We start from the raw sequence: 21,983 nt of genomic DNA on the forward strand, positions 1-21,983 counted from the left end.
CACGCATCTCAAGACCATGTTGAAATGCGCTATCCACATGATAGGCGATTTTACATGTATTCACGGAACATTGTATACAAGCACCGACTCGTGCTCGACACAAAATACAAACGAGTGCCCAACGACTCGATGGAATGCTCGATATTTTTGTTATTGTTTCCATGCGATCAATACAACCGATGCTTACTACGAGTATCCATAGAGCGCAGGAAACATGTGCCCAATGTTTGCCTGATTTGGTTGATTTCTTGGCGCCAGCCTTATTTGGGCAGAGCAAACAGTCTGGATTAATACCCATTCAACATGTCCGACAGAGCCATTGTCGTGGTATAAAATAAAACAATATTTTGTTTAAATTTAGTGATTGTTCAATTAATATAAAATACTTTTGATAATTAGATTTTTTTTTTAAGTGAACATTCGTAAGAGGCGAAAATCATTTATAGGGGGGATATAAAGTTAATTTACACATTTAACAACTATTACTAAACGCTTTCATATCTTTGATCTTTTGATTAGGTTCAAATATGTATTTTTTATTTAAAAGTAAAACAAAAACAAACCTGAATTAATCGCTGTAATACCCTAACATACCTGATTTATACAAATATTGCAATTATCACAGAAAACCATTTCATTTGCTTCCTCTGAGTCTGGTGATTGACACACATCGCATATAACATTTTCATCATAATCAATGTCAAGGCCTTCCTCATTCTTCAGGATCACCTGTATTTGTTTCCAACATCGTATCTGTACATATATAAAAATATATTTCTTTCAGTACTATGTTATGTATAGATTTATATATACACAAATTAAACAGAAAAGTAACAGCGTACCTCCAGTTCTTCGATGACGCGCTCAAATTGCGTTTCTGTTATGGAATAAGCACCATATTGCTTACGATCGGAATTGAGTAATTGCAGCCATGATTCATCGACCGGGTCATTGTCGTAGGCACATGTATTTTCCGCTTGCGTAACCACATTTGTTAGACAATGCAAATCGCTCGAGTAGGTGTCGTCTTTGGTTATACGCAGGAAGCGATTTTTGGAGCTAATATTACAAAAAAGTATTAAGCATATTAAACTTGAGTGAATAACATGTAGAACTTACAGTTTAAAGTCATGCGAAGGCGGCATAATTGGTTCTGATAGCACATAAACGGTTGGCTCTGGAAAAGAGTCAGGATTGACAGGCACCTGCACGCCCTTCTCCCACTCTTGCTTCCATTGATCGTTTACAATGAGATACTCGTAATTAGGCAAAGGCTCTGAATCCGGCACTTTCATTGCACTTATGACATCCTTTCTGTAAGTGAAAGAGAAAACAAATTCAAATTTTAAACTTATATGTATCGCTAAACCATATTAAACTTAATTAAACCATGTTAAACTTAATTAAATTAAACAACTTTGTAAAAGAATAACATTTATTCAGTTATAATCTTCCTTGTTAACAAGGCATCTTATTTACGATATTTCTATAAGGATATCGCACCCCCGCTTCAGAAGTGACACAACTCAAAAAAATCAATTTCTGGTATTAAGGCATTTTTGAATGGTATTAGTTTAGTCCCATACGCTAGAAAACCGACACAACCTAAATGTTCAAAGCTTTCCGGCCCCAAGTGACAATTTTGAACTTTGGTATTTAGCTCTATCAAAACGTCCTGAAACGACACATTTATTATTGTGTCATTTTTTAAATTTTTTAAGCCAATTAATTCGAGTTGGGTAATTTCTGATAAAATTATTTAGTGGAATAATTTTGGATCACTTTCGAAAAATCCTTAAACCACAGCCAAAGGTAAGTTTCTTTTTCTGTTTTCCCTATTGATTAAAATATATATGATAATAGTCTTTTTACAATTTAACTTCGTGCTAATAACTGGCAAACATTTATATCGTTTAATCAATTGAGAAAAATACTATACTATTATTATACTTAATTTTTTTACTTTGTAGCAATGTCTGAAAGTCGCGCAAAAAAGGTGCTGAATATTTTGCCCAAGCAATGTCAGGAGATTGAGCAGAACAATAAACAAATTGTGAATCTTCTTTTAGCGGAGAAAATTACTAATGATGTAGATGTATCCACTTTACTAGATTTTCCGAAAAATAAGTAAGTAAAGTTAATTATTTATTTTTTTATAGCTCAACCTAATTCAGTAAGTTTGGTAGATGCAGTGTCTTCATCCGAAACAAGTACTTTGCCTAGTTTTGCTGCACCTCTAAGTCTTAATCTTAAAGATAGCAAAAAAGAAGATATTCTATCACTCCTACATGCTAATCACATTAACAAGTTTTATGCTGACTTTAATGAATATCTATAGTGGCTCTAATATATAAAATACTATTTATTAAATATCACAGCTAATAATCTAAAATAAGATACCAGTTTGTTCTTAGTATTATACATGTTTAAAACCTATGTATTTATTCAATGTATATTCAATGCACTAAAATGTATTGCATACACTATGAGTTATGTACTTCTAGAACAATGGTCACCATTTAGTTGAATAATTATTGGCGCCACTTCACACGTATTATTATTCTCTTTATTTTGTTTAAATATTTCCTTATACTCAAGCAATAAAGTAGTATTTATATGACACTTTTACGAATTACTTTTTGTGTGTTAACAGACATGCGTGCATACGTCCTACCTCATTGATTTTTCATCAACAACTAAACCACCACCAATAAGATGATTTTAGTTCTACTCACACAGCCACAGTTTGAAATTTGGTTATCCCTGTTCTAGAAGTTACTTCAAATATAAATATGTTTCAAAAATTATTATATTGTTTTCATTTTACGGTGCGTTACAATATTTTTTGTGAATATAAAAATAAAGTTAAAGTGACACAACTAAAAATAATGTAAATTTTATAACCAAATCACAAACGACACAACTCATCAAAAAAATAGTTAAAACATTTTCTGGATAAATTATTTCTAAAATTATGCTAAATATTCTACTAAAGGTAACGATAAACGCAAAGCAACTTGAACTTAAAAAGTCTGGTAACTTTGGAAACAAAACAAATTATGTATCAAATTGAACCGTCTCTAAATCAATGTTGTTGTTGTTGTTGTAGCGTTAAGTTTGCTCCCCGAAGGCTTTGGGGAGTGTTATCGATGTAATGGTCCTTTGCCGGATACAGATCCGGTACGCTCCGGTACCACAGCACCATTAAAGTGCTAGCCCGACCATCTCTGGAACGATTTATGTGGCCATATTAAACCTTCAGGTCATCCCCTCCCTCCCCACCCCCCAGTTCCATGAGGAGTTTGGGGTCGCCAGAGCCTCGTCTGTTAGTTAAAAAGGATTCGCCGCGGATAGGTGAGGTTGACAATTGGGTTTGGAGAAGCTATATATTGCGCTGGCAACCTGAAGGGTTGTGCTAAACAGCCCCTTGAATCTGGTATTTTAGTCGCCTCTTACGACAGGCATACCTACCGCGGGAATATCTGACCCCCTAACCCGCTGGGGTTCTCTAAATCAATATTGTTGTTTTTCTACTTATGTCACTTCTGAAGCGGGGGTGCGATATGTTGATATGTAATTTTTTGTGCAAAGCATCAGATCTACTCGGCCGAATGTCAAAGATATGTCGTTTGCTTATATCAATACGTTCTATTAAGCACCAATACTTTAAGTCGACCTAAAATTTGTTGCCCTGGCGGATATTCGAAATTCCAGGTATGGAAGAAGCTATACGATAAACTGCCATCACACGAAAATACTCAATATCACATTAAATTAGATTAGATTGATATTTACTATTATGTTTACATATTTTTTGATTTCACAATAAATTTTAAATATCACAAATTCATTTTCATTTCACAGACGTGTATGATATATATATATATATTAAGTAATAAAAAGTATACATATTATGTAATAAAATGTAATAAAAAAGTATTTTAGCCTCAAATAACATGTATGCATAGCACAAATGTTAAATTCAATGATGATCTTTACAAAATCTTATTCAAAAAAGAAGGCTACAATTGATACACTTATTAACAATGACCACCTAATAACTGAAACTCCAAAGTGGAAAGAAATTATATATAGAATTTTGGACACTATTTTATTTTTGGGTGAAAAAGGTCTAATTTTCAAGGCGAAGGTGAACGAAACGATGGACATTTTTTGGGCATCTAATACTGTTTTCACACAGAAACTTAATGATCTCATTTCACCTGCTAATGAAATCGTAAATTTTTTGCTTTCACACAGAAGTAACTGCTCGATTAGTATGAAGGATGAGACAGACAATCATGGCGGAACGATACAAGGTGGGAGCATGGTGACATACCTACAAACAATAAAAACTCCATGTACTTGTAAATTCGATGGACAAATGTCAAAATCGTACTGCGCCGGTATTTGATGTATCAAATCAAATAAAAAAGGTTATAATCAGCTGTTCGATGCGGCCACCTTGTATAGTTCCGCCATGCAGACAATGACATTTGCTTTGAAAACTAAGAAACGGAAACGGAAGCGGAACGCTGCCAACAGAGTTGCATTGCGTTTTTGACTTCATTAGGCATTCGCGTAGCTACTAATGAAATAATAATAGATTCGGATTTTGTAGGGAAGATTGAGCTCAATAAGCGTCTTAATGTAGAAAATTGCCTTTATTATTCAATAAGCCGTCTGTGTGAAATTAGTATAAGGCCTCATAAGTTATTATGATCCGATACTTAGACATCATTTGGAGAAAGTTAAGATTTCACAACAGCAGCACAAACGTTTACAAGTTACCTGTCTTTCCCCAGACATTCAGAACGAGTTTGAGGAAATTTGTGCAAAACACGTAAGGGAAACTATATCAGATCAACGCAAGAAAGCCAAGTAACAAATTTTTCAATGCAAGAACGGTTTTTGACTTTTGTGAATTGTAACCAAAAAACTGGTCAGAAACTGATCTAATTTTCCATACTTGATTGAAGATTACCGATAACGGCGCCAATATGAAAGGAGCTTAAAACGGAGAACTACGTCACATTTTCGACAAATCCGAAAATCCAGAGCCGTAATAAAATCCTCAAATCCCTTACTGGCACTACCTGGGGAAAAGATAAAGAAACGCTCGTTACTACATACAAGCAATTGGCCAGCCGTTTACGTGCTACGCGTAACCCATATGGTCACCAAGCCTAAAAACTACCCACTGGAAGAAGCTACAGGCCTGCCAAAATACTGCTCAAAGAATCGCCACGGGTTGCTTTCTTATGTCCCCAGAACACCATCTACATAATGAGGCGAGAATACTCCCCATCTGGGAGAGAAATGAGATGCTAACCAAACAGTTCCTGTTGAATACCCAGAAACCTGGGCATCCAAACAGACATCTGATTGATGAGCCAACACCACCTAGGGGCTTAAGGAGTCATCTCCGTAAGCATTTTGAGGAAATACGGCATCTGAGAACCCAGCCGAACAGTTACCTTTTATTTATTTTGAATCATTGTAACTATAAGTAATTCTATTAATTTTTCTGTACACGACCACTCAAGAACTGTCCTCGAAACACTCTAAAGGAAGTCTAAGGAAAGTAGTAGTATGACCACGATTGACAAAAAAAGTTGCTGTTTGAGGCGTCGATTGCACATCGCATACAGGATTTACATCACGTTATTTAGACATTAACCTAAGTGCAGATCTAAGGTGAACAGGGTGATGCAAATCTGGGTTTAATAACATAGCGGACGTGCCTTAACCGTCTTGGAGACGTAGCCGCATCAAGCAGTTGTCTGCGGTTCAAAATATTGAGCATTTCCAGATACAACCGTGGCATTTCTGAGTACCAAGTTTGAGTTTGTAAATCAGAAACTCATTCGACGGGGTCGAACGAACATTTGCGGCGGTATGCTCCTGCAACACAGCTACAACATCAACGGTATGCTCCTAAGAATGATTTTATGTGTAGTGTTGTGGAATAATTAAAAGATTTTTTTATCCTTGCAAATACAGGCGTAATAGTTCTTGATTGCATGATGTTTGATTTTTAAATTGATGTCATTACTCTATTGCTTTTAGAAGATCTTTAATGTCTTCTAATGTCCTTTTAAAGTCTGAAGTGCGTTTTTATACTTTTACCTGCTATGAAACTTCTGCCGTTGTTGTTGTATTAATGATAAAGGCGCTCCCTGAAGGTTTTGGGTCCTTTGTCGGATGTAGATCCCGTAGGTTACAGTAACAAAAACCATTAAGGTACTAGCCCGACCATCTCAGGATTGGAAATTACGAGGCGCATCGTATGCGTAACTATATTGACTCCTTCTGATGGAAGGAATCAACGAAAGTGGAAGTAGGGCATCATCCGTTGCCTCTCCCGTTTAGTCCTGCTTGATTTGTATAATTTATTTGCAATCATCAGCCATATAGTTACTAGCGCTTGCTTGATACACATTTTAACTCAAATAGGTATGTACTTACTGGAACACTAAAAACAATACCAAACAACAAAGAAATATTACCTGTTCGACATATCATTGTATTCCTCACCCAAACGAAGTATGAATTTGAGAAGCCATTCACCAGCTGAAACTGTTTACGTGTCATAGCAGATACTCCCCCAAAATTTATCGATAAGCCAACCTGAAAACGTATTTGCAAGTTTTAGACCAAAAAATGCAAGTTTTAAAATGTGAATTATGAATTACTTGAAGTTTAATGTGTCTATAGCAACCGACATGTGCCGCGGTTGCCGCGGGCATGTGTATAAATTTCGATTATCTAAAGGTAACAAGTCAACGTCATGGAAGATAAAGCAGTCCTATGGAAATATTTTTAATGCTTCTAGGAAGCCAATATTCATCAGTTAAGGTCGATTGAAAGCTTTTCCATTTGTTTGCTCGATAAGAAATTTCTATAAGCGATATGCTGTTTCCTTAGGAATGGATGAATGTTTCGCAGGAAAACTGCCAAATGAGCGTAACTATCCCTAAACGGAACCACTATTGCAACGTGATGCTCCGGAACACAATCATTTGGCTCAAATGATCGTCCTGTCTTCAAAAACGGAGCCAATTCAGCTTCTACAATATCCAAGGACTCTATAGTTCTATTTGGAGTTATGAGACCTTCATCTAAAGAAATGAAAGTAGAATATCAGGAATAATACGTTAAAGTTAATGTTGTTGTTATAACATCGGTGTGACAATCCTTGGCCGGAAATATCAGACCGATCCACTGTGATACTTAGACCTGACTGCCATGTGTACTACATATATAACGTTTGCTCCTGAATAAAATAGTTAGCTTACTCTCATCGATCTTCGGTGCTTTACACGTCCTATTTATAGAAGCAGCATAATGTGTATTCCGTCTTTATAGGCCGCCAAGTATTAGGCATTGAATCCATATTTGATTTTTTATTGTCATAGCCAGTACTATTATTATCGCCAACTGATAAACTAGACAATTGGGACTCGACATCTTGCGAAAATATTGTGTGATTAACAGACAACGATTCGTTTTGTTAATTAACACATCACTGCAAATGTTATCCAATTTAGAAAACCTATTAATATGACGAATGCTATAAGAATAAAGCATATACTAATTTAGGGGGCACATACCATAAAGCACACTCACCAAAATTGGTGGCGATTGATGTTGCATTGACAGTGGTAGCCTCTGAGCCTGCCGGACCATTTGTTGGCGTTTTTTCTACATTGCTCTCAGATTTTGTATTATTCTCCGTCTCAATGGTTGCGCTGTTTTTGTTATTGGGTTTGTTTGCACTCGAACGGTATAATCCTCTTCTGGTTCATCGGTCTCCATATTTATTGTATTCCCGTTGTTTGAAGAATTAGGACCTGATTCTATTTTAGATGACGAAGTGCTTGATATGGCTTTACGCGACGAACTCGGCCCAGGTTCATCATAGGCATCTAATATAGCTGCTGTTGATGTAGAAGAGCCCTGCGGCTTAGAATCTAGATCAGATCTAAAACACCTTCATTAGTGGCATCAGCTATTACTGCTGCATAGCGTCTGTTACGTTAATGTGGGGATTGTGGTTTTGGAAAATTGTGATAACATACCCGCGAAATACGTTGCCACTTCGACTCCCCCATGACTATCATACACAGCGAAAAATGAGATATTTACATCATTTAAAAACGATTTGTGAGCGTCCTACAAGTAATAAATTGTTTGCAAGACTCCATTTTTTTCTTTTTGTTTTTATTCTGACATTCCGAGCAAAATAAAGGAATGGGTTCTACTTTCATTCCCTTTTATTATGACATTTACTCTTTTTCCCGTACTTACTCCCGTATGCACATGCAAATAATGATGTTCGTTAATGGTACGATAGATATGCTTCTATTCTACACAATACCTGCCATGTACGTTTACAGATGAAGATGATATTTTTCCAGCTTTAGATATGTACACTTTTAATTTTGCAGCATATTTGCTAATAAAATACCACGTAAAGTAATTCCATGTGTTGAGTAAATAATTACATGCAAAAGTCATTAAACGGAACAGTAATTCTAACGACAGCATGACCCTATTAATACATGCCCAAAAACATCAAGAGGGGTATCAAAAGAAGTGTTTTGGATCTAGGATCGCATAGGTGTTTTGCTCGGGTATAGTTTTGGTTTCCAAACTGTTGTTGGACCCACCCAAGTTAGTTTTTTTATAAGCGCGGCCGAAAGCCAACAATGCAGAAAGGTGTTCTGCGCAAAAATACTATGAATCCCACCCCTGCTTTACGGTTTTACGTTAATATTTTTTGAACGAGCTACATTTTTTTTCCACCCTCAGATTATTGTTGTCGATGTCAATACGCGTCATTGGACACCTCTCTCGATATTTTTGGACGCGTATTAGCGGTGTCATGCTGTCGTATAAATGTCGTATTATGTGAAAGTTCTCAAATCAACTTCAGTCGGCTACGAGTATCCATATATATTTGGTAATGAAATACCAAGTAAATTATTCTTTGTGTTGAGTAGCCATGTAGAATTCACTAAAAAAGAACTTATGAGACAACTAACGTCAGGTTGAACTGGGCGGTCCGTGAATACCTCACATAGACTGAATGGGTCCGTAGTGTTACTAGAAGTTTATTTAATGACCAAACTGAATAGCCTTATAAAACCCAGAACTTATGTATCACTCCTAATAGCTGCATCCTCATAAGCGCAGGGCAGGAGCGCGATTTTTTCCTCCTCCAACCCGTACTTCCTACATCTGCTATCACTGACCAAGCCTAAGTTAAAGGAATGTGATGCCAGACGGCAGTGTCCAGTCAAAATCCCCTAATGAGTCTACAGCCCTCTCTTTTTAATGATAGAAGCAACTTTGTTAGCCTAAGGTTGTAAGACCTACACATTATCTTCGACCTTTAGAGCTCGCAACTTATGTGACAGTTCTCAAATCAAATTAAGTTTGTCAAGTATTCTACGAGTTAAGTGTGACTACGTGGCTCTGAGCCCTGGGGCGTAACCCAGGTAAAATATCGAGAGAGGTGAAAAAATACGCGTATTTACCTCGAAAATAATAATCCGAAGTTGGAAAGAAAATTCTTAACTCGTTCAAAAGATTTTAACGAAAACTCGAAATATGACCGCGGTTCCTTCCGAAACCGTGGTGGGATCCACAGTATTTTTGCGCAGAACACCTTTTTGGGTTGGCAGCCGCGATTATAAAAAATTACGGTGGGCGGTCCACCAATGGGGTGGGATCAAAATTAAATGCGTGCAAAATCCCTCAAATAGAGTTTTACCGTTTGATATTTCATCAATCCCCGTAGTCATACTTAACTCGTAGCATTTAAATGCGTATAGAATATTTATGATGATATTATTAGAATTTATAAAGTTTTTTTCTTTAATTGCATTATTAGATTTTAAGACCAAGATACAAACAAGTTTTAAGTGTAGACTCTATGTGTCTTGGCCGGGCCACAGCTCAGGGATGGTGCCGGTCAAGATTTAATGTAGAAAAGAAGAAAAAGTTTGGTATTAGAATTTTAATATTCACAAATAGTCTTTATTGAAGATAAAGATTAAACAATATATATATATATGTATTTGCAGGTTACCTTTTAGTTGGTGAAGCTGGAAACTGTGGCGGGATACGTCCTTTCTCCTTGATGTGTGAAAACAAGTGAAGAAAAAGAACATAACAGGAGGTCAATACCGCTTGCCAGTCAAACTGTTTATTTATTCCAGCGATGTTCATTTGTATGGTTAACATAAACAATTTGACTGGCACTGTTAACCGATATAAGAAAAAATGCGAGGGCGACCTTTTATGTTTGGAGTTTGGGCTGTCGGCCTAAACATGCCGGCCCCCTTGCGACACGCAAGATCTATTTGGACATATTCCGCCGCTGGTTCGCAGTTTAAATTAAATTAAATTAAGCTTAAAACTATTTTCAGCTCAGGTTCCGTTTGAATTACCTAAAGTCGAAAATTGAAGAAAAATAAATGAAGGTACACATGGTTCTAATTCAGTGGCACATTTATTTTCAAGTTTCATGTATGTGGGTAGGTATAAAACATAGTTAAATTTACTATTTCGTAAAAAAAAGAACATTTGTATATAAAGGAAGTTCATTTTATGAATAACTTTACAATTATTCCAAGGTTTCAAAAACCAAGTATGAAAAATATTTAAAAAATCCATTTTATGTATAAGTATGTATATAAAAAAGTATGTAAAGTTACTCTTTGATAAAAATATGAATTTAACAGGCGCCAGACAATACCCAGCCAAAGATGGTGTTCTGTGCCAACAGGGGCCCCAAAGTTCCGGCTGTTATGGCACCCAGCATAACCTTCGGGACCACATCGGCACCGAGCACCAATCGGACTGGGTCGGCGACGTAGAACCGTGGGTCTGCGAGCCTGATATTGGCATATGGCGTGGCTACCGTTGCATCCAGGCTTGTTAGTGGGGTTTGCCTCCGGAAATGAGGCAACGCCACGGCATAAGTGGTGACGGTTGCCGTCTGCCCATGCTTGCCCCGCAGCTTGATGAAGCACCCACGCCGATCCCCCAGAACCGTCACATCAAGGCCGAGCCGGCGGATGAGCTCATCCGCGATGATGGACGTTGCAGCGCATGGATCGAGTAAAGCTCGAACCAGGTGCAAGCGCCCACCGGACTCAATCTTAACAACGGCCGTGGGTGCAACCGACGTGAGGCACTGGATCAGCTGCGGCGGCGCACGTGGGCTGACAACCGTCCCAGCCCGGAAAGCACTCGTTGGATGGAGGTGGAATGCGGATGAGTCCACTCTCCATTTTTTATTATTGTGTTGTGCATGCTGCACACGTCGTCTTTTTCTTCTATTCTGGCTGCTCCTCTGCGGTTGGAAAGTTTTCATTTCCAATCCGCTAGCGATCACCTCGTGCCTGAGTACAGGTCGAAAACGGCGCGGTTGGAAAGTTTTCATTTCCAATCCGCTCGTAGAGGGCGGGCGGAATGCAGATGATTCCACTCCGCGAGCTACACCTGGGCGGAAAGCAGACGTTTCCGCTCCAGAGGACTCCGTTTCGACCTCGGACGCGTTTAATGAGAGGGTGTCGCTATCCTCTACGGTGGTTCTCAGTGGCCTGCGATGCCACGTGTTTCGTTGCCGACGCGTCGTGTCCTGAGCTTCCGCGATATGCAGCATGGTGTGGTGGTCGTCCTTGCACTTATTGCACCGTCCCTCATGTGTGCAGTGTGCTGCGCTATGCAGAGGCGACAGACAGTTGGTGCAATAGTTTTTTTTTATTACAAAATACCACCTTTTTTCCGGTGTGCTACCGCGGAAGACAGGACACACCCTGAGTGGGTGCTTCTTTTCGCACAATCGACAGGCCAAAGAGAACCCCTTTGCCTCAGCTGTTTTACGAATTGCAGTGAATCGCGTCATTTTTCTGAAAAGGAAAATAATTTGTTCTAATTTTGTCGACGTAGTGAGCATGTTTCGGTTGGCGAGCAATTCTGGTAAAGTAAATGTGAACTTCACCTGATAAGGGGGTTGTTGGTGGAAGCGCGGTAATGTATGCGATACATGAATACGCGATAGCTGTATTGTATTGTAATATAATTCATATTCATTTGTTTTGCAAATGATGCCCTCGGACCCCCAAGACAGAAACAACGCCAAACCAAACATTAGCAGGAAAGATTTTCTCAAACAATGTCTAATTTATATATTTCCCAGCATTTATAGCATTTATTTTTGATTACTAACTAGCTTCTCAAAAATGTAAATGTCTACGTCATGCTTTTCCGTATGTGACGCATGTAGCCTTACGGATAATTGATGATGTGTCAACACCCTTATGCTACCGTACTAGTGAATCGATTGTTTGCAATATCGATATATTGCATATTTCACTAACTTCAGTTCCGGATTAATTAATGAAACGACAACAAAAAGAAAAACGTGCGGGAGTGAATTTTTTCTTAAAATTGTAATTTTAATTAGTGCGTGTGCGGGCGAGTAATGTAAATCGCGGGCATTTAACTTTTCCGTTGTTAATTTGTCGTTAGTGAAGTGTTTTGTGAAACAAAATATACATATGTGTATATATATTGCAACAAAAAAGAGAGGAAAAAAGATATGATAATGAAGACCTATGAAAGGTCAATCAAAAAAAAACCTCCACCAAAGCAGAGTAACTAGCATAGTGGAAAGTGTGTGATTGTGTTTTTTTTTTGTTTTTTTTTTTTTCAACGATCCGCAATAAAATTATGCGATCGTGGAGTGAGAACATACATATGTAGTAGGGTGTGCAGTGAATTTCTTTTTTTATTGTAAAAAAAAAGAAAATTTTTGAGTGGTTTTTTTTGTTTTGGGGTTTTTGCTTCGAAAAGCAAAATTGCATTGATTGCTTGTTAGGGTGTCCGAAATTTCTCCTCAATTTGTTTCTCTGTTAGAAAATTTTTCTCTTTGTTCCCTTTTTTTTCGTATAGTGTTTACAACTTTTTACTTCGAAAAGTAAAAAGGAATTGTGCGGTGTGCCGTGCATTATATTAGGGTGGCCTTAATTGAAAATTTTTATTTATTTTATTTTTGTTTTTTATTTTTATCTCGATAAAAATGGGTGTATGCAATGGAATTGGCAGCGCTTTGTATAATTTAAGTAACGTTGCCTTTGCCATTGTACTATCCTTTTTTTCGTTTCTTCGCAACAAAAAATTATGTTTATGTGAGGACCCCTATATATAATGCAGTAGGCAAAAGAACAAGGAAAATATTTATTTGAGGGAAATTGCATTATTTAATAGGTACGTGGTTTACGAAACCACGAACCTTTTTTTGATTGCTTAAGCTGACCCAAATTTTTCTTTTCTTCATGATTCCATGCAGTCCAATGCACATAGTCATTGCGTGTATGCCCGCGCACATGTTTTCGGTGGCGACTACCTGACAACCTCACTTGGTATTGAGTGTGTAAACGCATAAAAAAAAATATGAAAATTTAATAATAAAATGTGTTCATCAACTGTAGCAACATATTGTTGCTTTTATAATTGAAAATCACCACCCATGTGCGCAAGCAGGTACATGTACATATGTAACATTAGGCTGCATCAAAAAAAGAAATTTTTGTTTCCACTATGAGTTTGTTGAAGTTGCTTCGTTTGGGTTAGGAGAAGTTTTGACGTTGTGTGGAGATTTTGTAACTTCAATTGTAGCGTTACTGCTGGAGATTTGGGTCTGACGTGTTTTCGGTGTCCGCATTATATGCTGGTAGTAACATTAGTTTGACAAGTGGTCTTGTCACTTGCCCCCTTTCAGTCCTTATATCCACAACGCGCACCCGGTTGTCTGAACCAGGGTGTAACCTTATCACACGCCCCAATCTCCATTCGTTGGGAGGAAGATTGTCTTCCCGTATAACCACCATATCTCCGACTTGCATATTTGATTTAGGGTGCTTCCATTTTATCCGTTTCTGTAGTTCCGAAAGATATTCTGATTTCCATCTTCTGCAGAAGTTTTGATGTAATGCCTTGAGTTTCTGCCAGCGATTGACTATTGAGGCCGTATTTTCATCAACGCTGATTTCCGCTGGTGCTAATAGGTGTCCTCCAATCAGAAAGTGTCCTGGTGTTAGAGGCTCAAGGTCAGATGGTTCATTTGAAGCGGGGCTAAGAGGGCGAGAATTGAGACACGACTCAATTCTACATAACAATGTGTTAAATTCCTCAAAAGTGAATTTGTTGTTTAAGGCCACTTTTTTGAAGTGGATTTTAAAGCTTTTCACTCCCGCTTCCCATAGTCCTCCCATGTGTGGAGCTCCTGCTGGTATGAACTGCCAATTTAATGCCTGATGGGAATATTTTGACAGGGTTTGGTTTCTTGCATCGGCAAGAAATTCCTTAAATTCAGTTTTTAATGCACGTGATGCACCGACAAAGTTTGTTCCATTGTCCGAATAAATGTTTCTTGGACATCCTCGTCTAGCTACGAATCTTGACAGAGCGGCTAGAAATGAGGAAGTGCTCAAATCACTAGTGGCTTCTAAATGTATGGCCTTAGTAGAAAAGCAAACGAACAGACAAACGTAACCCTTTGAGGTACGACACCCGCGCCCACTGTAACTCTTAATATCGAAAGGCCCTGCGAAATCTACCCCTGTATTGGTAAATGCACGCGAAAATGTGGTGCGTTCTTGAGGTAGAATTCCCATGAGCTGATTTTGCGATCGTTTCTTGAAGATCGTGCAGATCTTACAATTATGAATTACGGATCGTGTCATGGTTTTAACTTTTTGAATCCAGTATTGAGTTCTAATGATGCGCAGCATTAATTGGTTTTCACCATGGAGAGACATTTCATGGACAAACTGAACATACAGACGTGTAAACCTACAATTGTACGGAAGTATTATGGGATGGCGTTCAGATTCGGTAGTATCTTTGGATGCACCAAGTCGTCCACCCGTTTTCACTACTTCGTCTTCATCAAGATATGGAGTGAGCGAAAGTATTTCGCTTTTAGATCCAATTGGTGTTTTGGATTGCAAACTTGAAATTTCTGATCCGTAATATTGCTTCTGAGCAAGTTTTATTAAACGGGTTGTTGTAGTTTTAATTTCATCTGAGGAAATTAAATAAGATTCAGGTTGACTACAATCTTTCGTTTTAGAATGCGTTCTATGAAAAAACCTGAGTATATATGAGATAACTCTTAAAGCCCTAGGAAGATTTGAAAACCTATTGAGAATATCATTAATATTGCTTGAAATTGCGGTTGCATGTGCTTGTACGCGTTTTTCTTCAATATTCGTGTTAAAATCCAAATCCTGTGTTGGCCACTTTTCCTTCTCTTCTTGGAGCCAAGAAGGACCCTGCCACCACAGAGAGTTGTTGACTAAATCCTCGGCTAGTATTCCTCTACTGGCTAAATCTGCTGGGTTTGTACCTGAATCCACATGATACCACGACGAACTTCCAACTTTGTCGACGATTTTTGTAATTCGATGCGCAACGAAAGTTGACCATGAGCACGGAGGTTTTCGTATCCAAGCCAGTACGATTGTCGAATCTGTCCACAGGTGGATGCTTTGTTGACCTAAATCAAGGTTAGCGCAGATAGATTCGGTTATCTCCGCTAATAATACGGCACCGCAAAGTTCCAGTCGAGGAAGTGAGATGGTTTTGACTGGAGCTACTCTTGTTTTTGCCAAAAGCAGATTCACAAATATGCCGTCGTTGGTTCCCACTCTCAAATACACGGCTGCACCATACGCTTTCTCGGAGGCGTCGCAGAATCCGTGGATTTCGACCTTTTCTGTTGGAGAAAAGGCTACCCATCGCGGTATTCGTATTTTGTCGATATCCTTGTACGTATTGGTAAAATTTTTCCACCTGTCTAATGTTGAAGACGAAACGGTTTCATCCCAGCCAGTACCCTCCAACCAGATATTTTGCATGATCATTTTTGCCACGATAATTGTTGGAGCTAGCCACCCTAATGGGTCAAAGAGTTTTGCGATAGTAGATAGTATCGCTCTTTTTGTGGGCTCAGTGTTTTCTTCTATAGGGTTTGCTATGAAGTAAAACTGATCGGAATGAGCATTCCACCTAATACCGAGCGCCTTTACACTACTTGAATCTTCAAATTCTAAGAAATCTTCGCTCAATAGATGAGCTTTGGGAATACCCTGTAATATTTTACTGGAATTTGAAGTCCATTTTCGTAATGGAAAACCAGCTGAACTTAAAACCTTGGAAATTTCATCTCTTGTTCTGATCGCAGATGCAATAGTATGCCCTCCCGAAAGAACGTCGTCGACATACATATTTTTTCGTAGGATATTTGAAGCGATTGGATGAGATTTTTCGGAATCATCAGCCAGTTTAAGTAAAGTCCTTATTGCTAGATAAGGAGCACAATTGATACCAAATGTCACTGTTTTGAGCTCATACAGACTGATTTGATCATCTGGACTTGAGCGGAAAACTATTCTTTGGTATCTTGTATGATTATGATCTACTAGGATTTGCCTATACATCTTCTCAATATCGCTATTGAAGACGTATCTGAAAAGTCGCCAGCGAAGAATTAATGTTGGTAGATCAGCCTGAAGCACAGGACCAGGAAGAAGAACATCGTTCAGGCTGACACCATTTGAAGAGCGTGAAGAAGCATTGAAAACAACTCTAACTTTGGTAGAGATGCTTTCTTCTTTTATTACTGCATGATGTGGTAAATAGTAATTATCGACCGCATTGGCCGATTGAATTGAATCTAATTTTGACATATGCCCCATAGTCTCGTATTCTAGTATGACTCTATTGTACTCCTTCTGTAAATCGAGATTTTTTCTAAGTCGGGTTTCATTTTTATAGAATTGAGAGCACGCTATTCTTAATGATGGACCTAGATTTATCTCTCCTGGGAATTCTGACCTGAACGGAAGCGACACAATGTATCTTCCGTCAGAATTCCGCTGCGTTGTACGTTGATACAATTCCTCACAAAATGTATCTTCTAATGTCGAGGCTTTAGCTTTCGGCGTGTCTTCGAGCTCCCAAAATGACCTTAGCTGCTTGTCTAAAGCCACTTCATTATAAAAGGATACCCGATTATGATTGGTTGGACTGGCTGCATCAGCACGACCAGTCAGTATCCAACCAAAGACAGTTTCTTGAGCTAAAAGAGTGATAAGAATATTTTTTTTGATACCGTCTAATATGATTTGCGGATAAATATCCCCGCCCAGAACAAGATCAACTGGCTCATTCACGAAGAAACGTTTATCCGCAAGCACGAGATCAGGGAATGCTTGTTGTGTTAATGCACTAACATCGCATGTTGGCAAATTACCTGTCAAATGGGGTAGAACTAGAACTAATGCGTCAATAGAAATTAGTGGGTCAACTGGGGACCGCAACTGAATGGCGCATGCCTCTTTTACCTGCGCAGAAACTGAATTATTGATGCCCGAGACTTGAGCATGCATCTTTCGAGTTGGCAGGTTGATTCTTCGTCTGAGTCTTTCAGTGATAAAAGAGCATTCAGATCCCGAATCTATGAGAGCTCTGGCCGAAAAATCTGTACCATTATAATGAATGGTGACGCGAGCTGTGCCTAGTAAAACCCCTTTACTGGTATTAATAAAATTAGATTTTACAGTAGTTTTATTTTGCTGCTTTTTTTGTTTTGCAGATTCATTTTGAGATTGAGCTTGCCTTGAAGTGCACGGTTGCTCATCTGATGAATCTGCAGAATTATTTACCTGTGTAAGTTTTGCCTTACTTGTCTGTAAATGCAGAAGGGTATTATGTCTTAAATGGCAGTTGCTGCAATTGTGCGCACTTGTGCATTTTGACACTGAATGCCCCGATGACAGACAGTTTAGACAGAAGTTATTTCTTTTTATGAAAGCAAGTCTTTCATTCGTGTTCAAATTTTTGAACTTTGAACACGCATAAATTTTGTGATCTTTGCTTTGGCACATTTTACAAGTGCCTTTAGCTACACTTGCTTGGAAAGCGCCAAGTTTCTTTGGGGGATGTTCAGAGGCCTGCTTTGAGTTTTGTACTCTTTGAGGTTTTGTATTCTTTGTACCTCTTAAACCTGAGACTGATTCTAACGTTTGAAAACGATTTGTCAGAAATCGGTCCATATCCGCCCACTTGGAAGTTTCTGTCTTGTTTTCTACGGACTGTTCCCATAGCGAAAGGGTCACATCAGGAAGCTTAGTTGAACATAAGTATGTAATAATTGGATCCCAATTAGATATGTCAATATGATGACTTACTAACGAGGATATGCAATTATTTATGTCCCTTTGTAATCTTTTTATTGAATTACCGCATTCAGTTTCGACTGATTGAAGGTTGAAAAGAATCTTTAATTGGGTGTTGACTAATATTCTCTTATTTTCATACCTGTCGCACAAATTTTTCCAAGCTATATCAAAACCATCATTCGTCAATTCGCATTTCTTAACGATTTCTCTGGCTTCACCTTGGGTTTTTTGTATGAGATAATATAATTTTTGTACTGGCGACAGGCTTTTATTTAGAATATAAATGGCCGTGAACATGTCACGAAAAGTTGGCCATGACAAATAATCACCTTTGAATATATCAGTATCACAAGGTGCTAAATGCAAATTGCGTGGCGTGAAGGCAGCATCGTTTTCCTTCTCTGCCTTTTCAAGTTTTTCTGCCAGGTCATTTATTTTTGTCATACACCGCACAAAAACAGTATAGCACGACTTGTTTTTTTTTCTGATTGCCGTAACATTCTTTTCAGATATATTTTCTGATTGTAGTAACGCATCAAAGGCTTCTTTAGCTTTTTCCCACATCGATTTCAACTCCTGCTGCTGAATTTTCAGCGAATTTTTGGAGTGTTCGCTAGTGGCTATGCTTAAAAATTCGATGTCGAACTCAATAATTGTGTCGACTAAGCGGTTATATGCTTCCATATTGAAAATTTAAAAAAATCGAAGCAATTGATTTTTCAAAAAAAATTACGTACACAGAGACAGAATCTGTGGAATTACCCAATTTGCTAATATAAATTAGTTAACGCTTTCCACCAACAAAATCAACCCAACAAATTAAATTAATTTCTGAAAAATTTTGTGTAAAATTACAAACGTAAATATTTATTTTGAAACGAGTAAACTGAAATTTAATAATTTTCAGAGTAAAAAACCAGTGGACTGTATATACGTATAAATATACGTGTTAAAAAAAATTATTGCTCGCCAACCAAATATATTTATGTATGTGCGTGTATATATGTATGTAGCACAGTATATTTAAAATCAAACGCAAGCGAATCAACTGAGCAAAGTTGGAGGAAAAATGTTCCGTCCACTAAATAAACGCTCAAATTATATTTTATTTGTTTTAAACAAGTGAATTTAATTAAAAACCGAGTGACTTTTGTGATGGTTAATTTTTCTTAAATTCAAATATATTTATGTACGTGTGCGTGTATATATGTATGTATCACAGTATTATTTGAATGCAAACGCAAATGAAAACCTGAGCAAAACTTGGAGGGAAAAATGTTCCGTCCAGTGGTAAACGCTCAAATTAAATTTTGTCTGTTTTAAAAAGTGAATTTAATTAAAAACCGAGTGACTTTTGTGAAATTAATTTTTCTCAAATTCAACTGTGATGAACCAAACCCAAAAGTGAGGTTAATTACACAGTGCAGTGTTGTTGTTGTGGGCTGTTAATAACAGAGAAGTGCGAGTCATATAAATGTAAATTGAATTAATTAAATTTGAAAAATTACTTGCACTTTTCTATTAAGTTATTCCCAAACACTGTTTGTACAAATATTTGTGTGCAATAATGCAACAGCGAAGACCCTTAAGCCGTGTCAAATATTATTTACCGTCGGCGGCAAGCAACATTTGATGGTCAAAAAGGCTATTTGTACAAATCAAATTTAATTTTGATTTTGTTTCACAAGTCACTCGCGCACTTTTCACTTTCACTAATTTTTAATTTATTAACTAATGTGCTCACTGAAATAACCACGTACCTTTATATTTGTAGATGTGTCCTGATGAAGTGGATGAAATAATATATAAACAAATGGCTTTTATAAATTGCTGTGTTTTTGCTGCTGCCAATGGTCGCTTTAAATTCCCCACAAATAAAATACTGCTTCTGGAATACCAAGCACTATACCCTCAAAATTGGTAGCAAGTACAACAAAATTTGAATTCCTGTGGTTGGTTCGCAAAATGGTCGTTTTAATAATATTTAAACACTCGTGCTGTTGATGACAAACTGGTCGCTGTGATGAGAAAACGGATTAAGGACCAATGTCTTGGCCGGGCCACAGCTCAGGGATGGTGCCGGTCAAGATTTAATGTAGAAAAGAAGAAAAAGTTTGGTATTAGAATTTTAATATTCACAAATAGTCTTTATTGAAGATAAAGATTAAACAATATATATATATATGTATTTGCAGGTTACCTTTTAGTTGGTGAAGCTGGAAACTGTGGCGGGATACGTCCTTTCTCCTTGATGTGTGAAAACAAGTGAAGAAAAAGAACATAACAGGAGGTCAATACCGCTTGCCAGTCAAACTGTTTATTTATTCCAGCGATGTTCATTTGTATGGTTAACATAAACAATTTGACTGGCACTGTTAACCGATATAAGAAAAAATGCGAGGGCGACCTTTTATGTTTGGAGTTTGGGCTGTCGGCCTAAACACTATGTAAGGAAAACCAAGGTCCTAAAAAACGTCGGTCCGGTGGCAACGCTGGCAATTTCACGTAAAAATTTTTTCGGGCATAAGAAAAGTGTTGAGTGCTATAAAACAAAGAAAATAATAAAAATAAAACTATTTTGTTTGAATGTTTTGATAAAAAAAAAGAGAAAACATGTTAATAAAATGATTAAAAGTGGTGAAGTGAGTGATCAGTGCGCAGTGAGTGTTTAAGTGGGGTTTAAAGATAGGGCATTTTGGGGGGGGGGGGGGGGGGGGGGGACTGCTAATACGCTACCAAAAATATCGAGAGAGGTGTCAAACTACGCGTATTAATCTCGAGAACAATAATCCGATGGCGGAAAAGAAAAATTTTATCTCTGCCCGGAGATATTTGCATTTGAAGTTGGCGATTTCCATGTGGTTGTTGTTGTGTTCGTACCCCCAAAAAAAATTGTGCATCACCGTGGCGGTAGCCACGGTTATACCACACACCCGGACTTGGCATGGCGTAGCCCAGGGTTATTTTTTATAATCGCAGCCGAAGGCCGCCAACGCAGAAAGGTGTTCTGCGCAAAAATGCTATGGATCTCACCCCGGTTTCGGAGGTACCTGCGGGTCTTTTTCGGTTTTTCGTTAATATGTTTTGAACGAGTTAAAATTTTTCGTCTTCGGATTATTAATACTGATGTCAAGACGCGTCGTTTGACACCTCTCTCCATATTTTTGGTAGCGTATTAGCAGTCGAACACTCAACTAGACTATTACCGGTAGGGCTTATAAAAAATAACCCTGGGCTACACCATGCCAAGTCCGGGTATGGGGGTATAACCGTGGCTACCACCACGGTGATGCACAATTTTTTTGTGGGTACAACAACAACCATATGAAAATCGCCAACTTCAACTGCAACTACCTCCGGACAGAGATACACATTTTTTTTTTCCGCCTTCGGATTATTGTTCTCGAGATTAATAGGCGTCTTTTGACACCTCTCTAGATATTTTTGGTAGCGTAGTAGCAGTCGACCCCTCAACTAGACTTTTACCGGATATAGTTTTGGTCTCCAAACCGGTGTTGGACCCACCCAGGTAATTTTTTATAATAACCATAATCCGCATTAGCAGTCGACCCTTCAACTAGACTATTACCGAAGTTGGTGATTTTCATGTGGTTGTTGTAATGTTGTACCCACAAAAAAAATTTACCCTTCAACTAGACTGTGGGTGGGATCCACAGTATTTTTGCGCAGAACACGTTTCTGCGATGGCGGCCGTCGGCC

The 21,983-nt window shown here is 38.0% G+C and overlaps 1 protein-coding gene and 1 long non-coding RNA gene across 6 annotated transcripts in view; one reads left to right on the top strand and one right to left on the bottom strand.

The window, feature by feature from the left end:
- Nucleotides 1-438: 438 nt before the first annotated feature.
- Nucleotides 439-21,983, bottom strand: part of LOC137234945 (PHD finger protein rhinoceros-like) — a 45,859-nt gene continuing 24,314 nt past the window's right edge. For 2 of the 5 annotated variants that reach the window (XR_010947871.1, XR_010947869.1), the window contains 2 exons: nucleotides 20,024-20,805; nucleotides 9,950-11,924 (listed from right to left, as the gene is read on the bottom strand). Coding sequence is in view for 2 of the 5 variants with exons in the window: in XM_067758244.1 (XP_067614345.1) it covers nucleotides 586-753; nucleotides 843-1,059; nucleotides 1,120-1,295 (561 nt within the window). In the remaining 3 variants the exon portion in view is untranslated. Of the gene's footprint in view, nucleotides 754-842; nucleotides 1,060-1,119; nucleotides 1,315-2,516; nucleotides 2,610-9,949; nucleotides 11,925-20,023; nucleotides 20,806-21,983 lie in introns of those variants that run through there. The other 3 variants (XM_067758244.1, XM_067758243.1, XR_010947870.1) reach the window with 3 other exon arrangements.
- LOC137234946 (uncharacterized) lies at nucleotides 18,832-20,796 on the top strand. Its single transcript, XR_010947872.1, has 3 exons — nucleotides 18,832-19,553; nucleotides 20,038-20,375; nucleotides 20,459-20,796. It is a non-coding gene; the product is annotated as an uncharacterized lncRNA (long non-coding RNA).

The sequence above is a fragment of the Eurosta solidaginis genome, chromosome X, assembly GCF_040869045.1.
Source record: "Eurosta solidaginis isolate ZX-2024a chromosome X, ASM4086904v1, whole genome shotgun sequence".
NCBI lineage: Eukaryota > Metazoa > Arthropoda > Insecta > Diptera > Tephritidae > Eurosta > Eurosta solidaginis.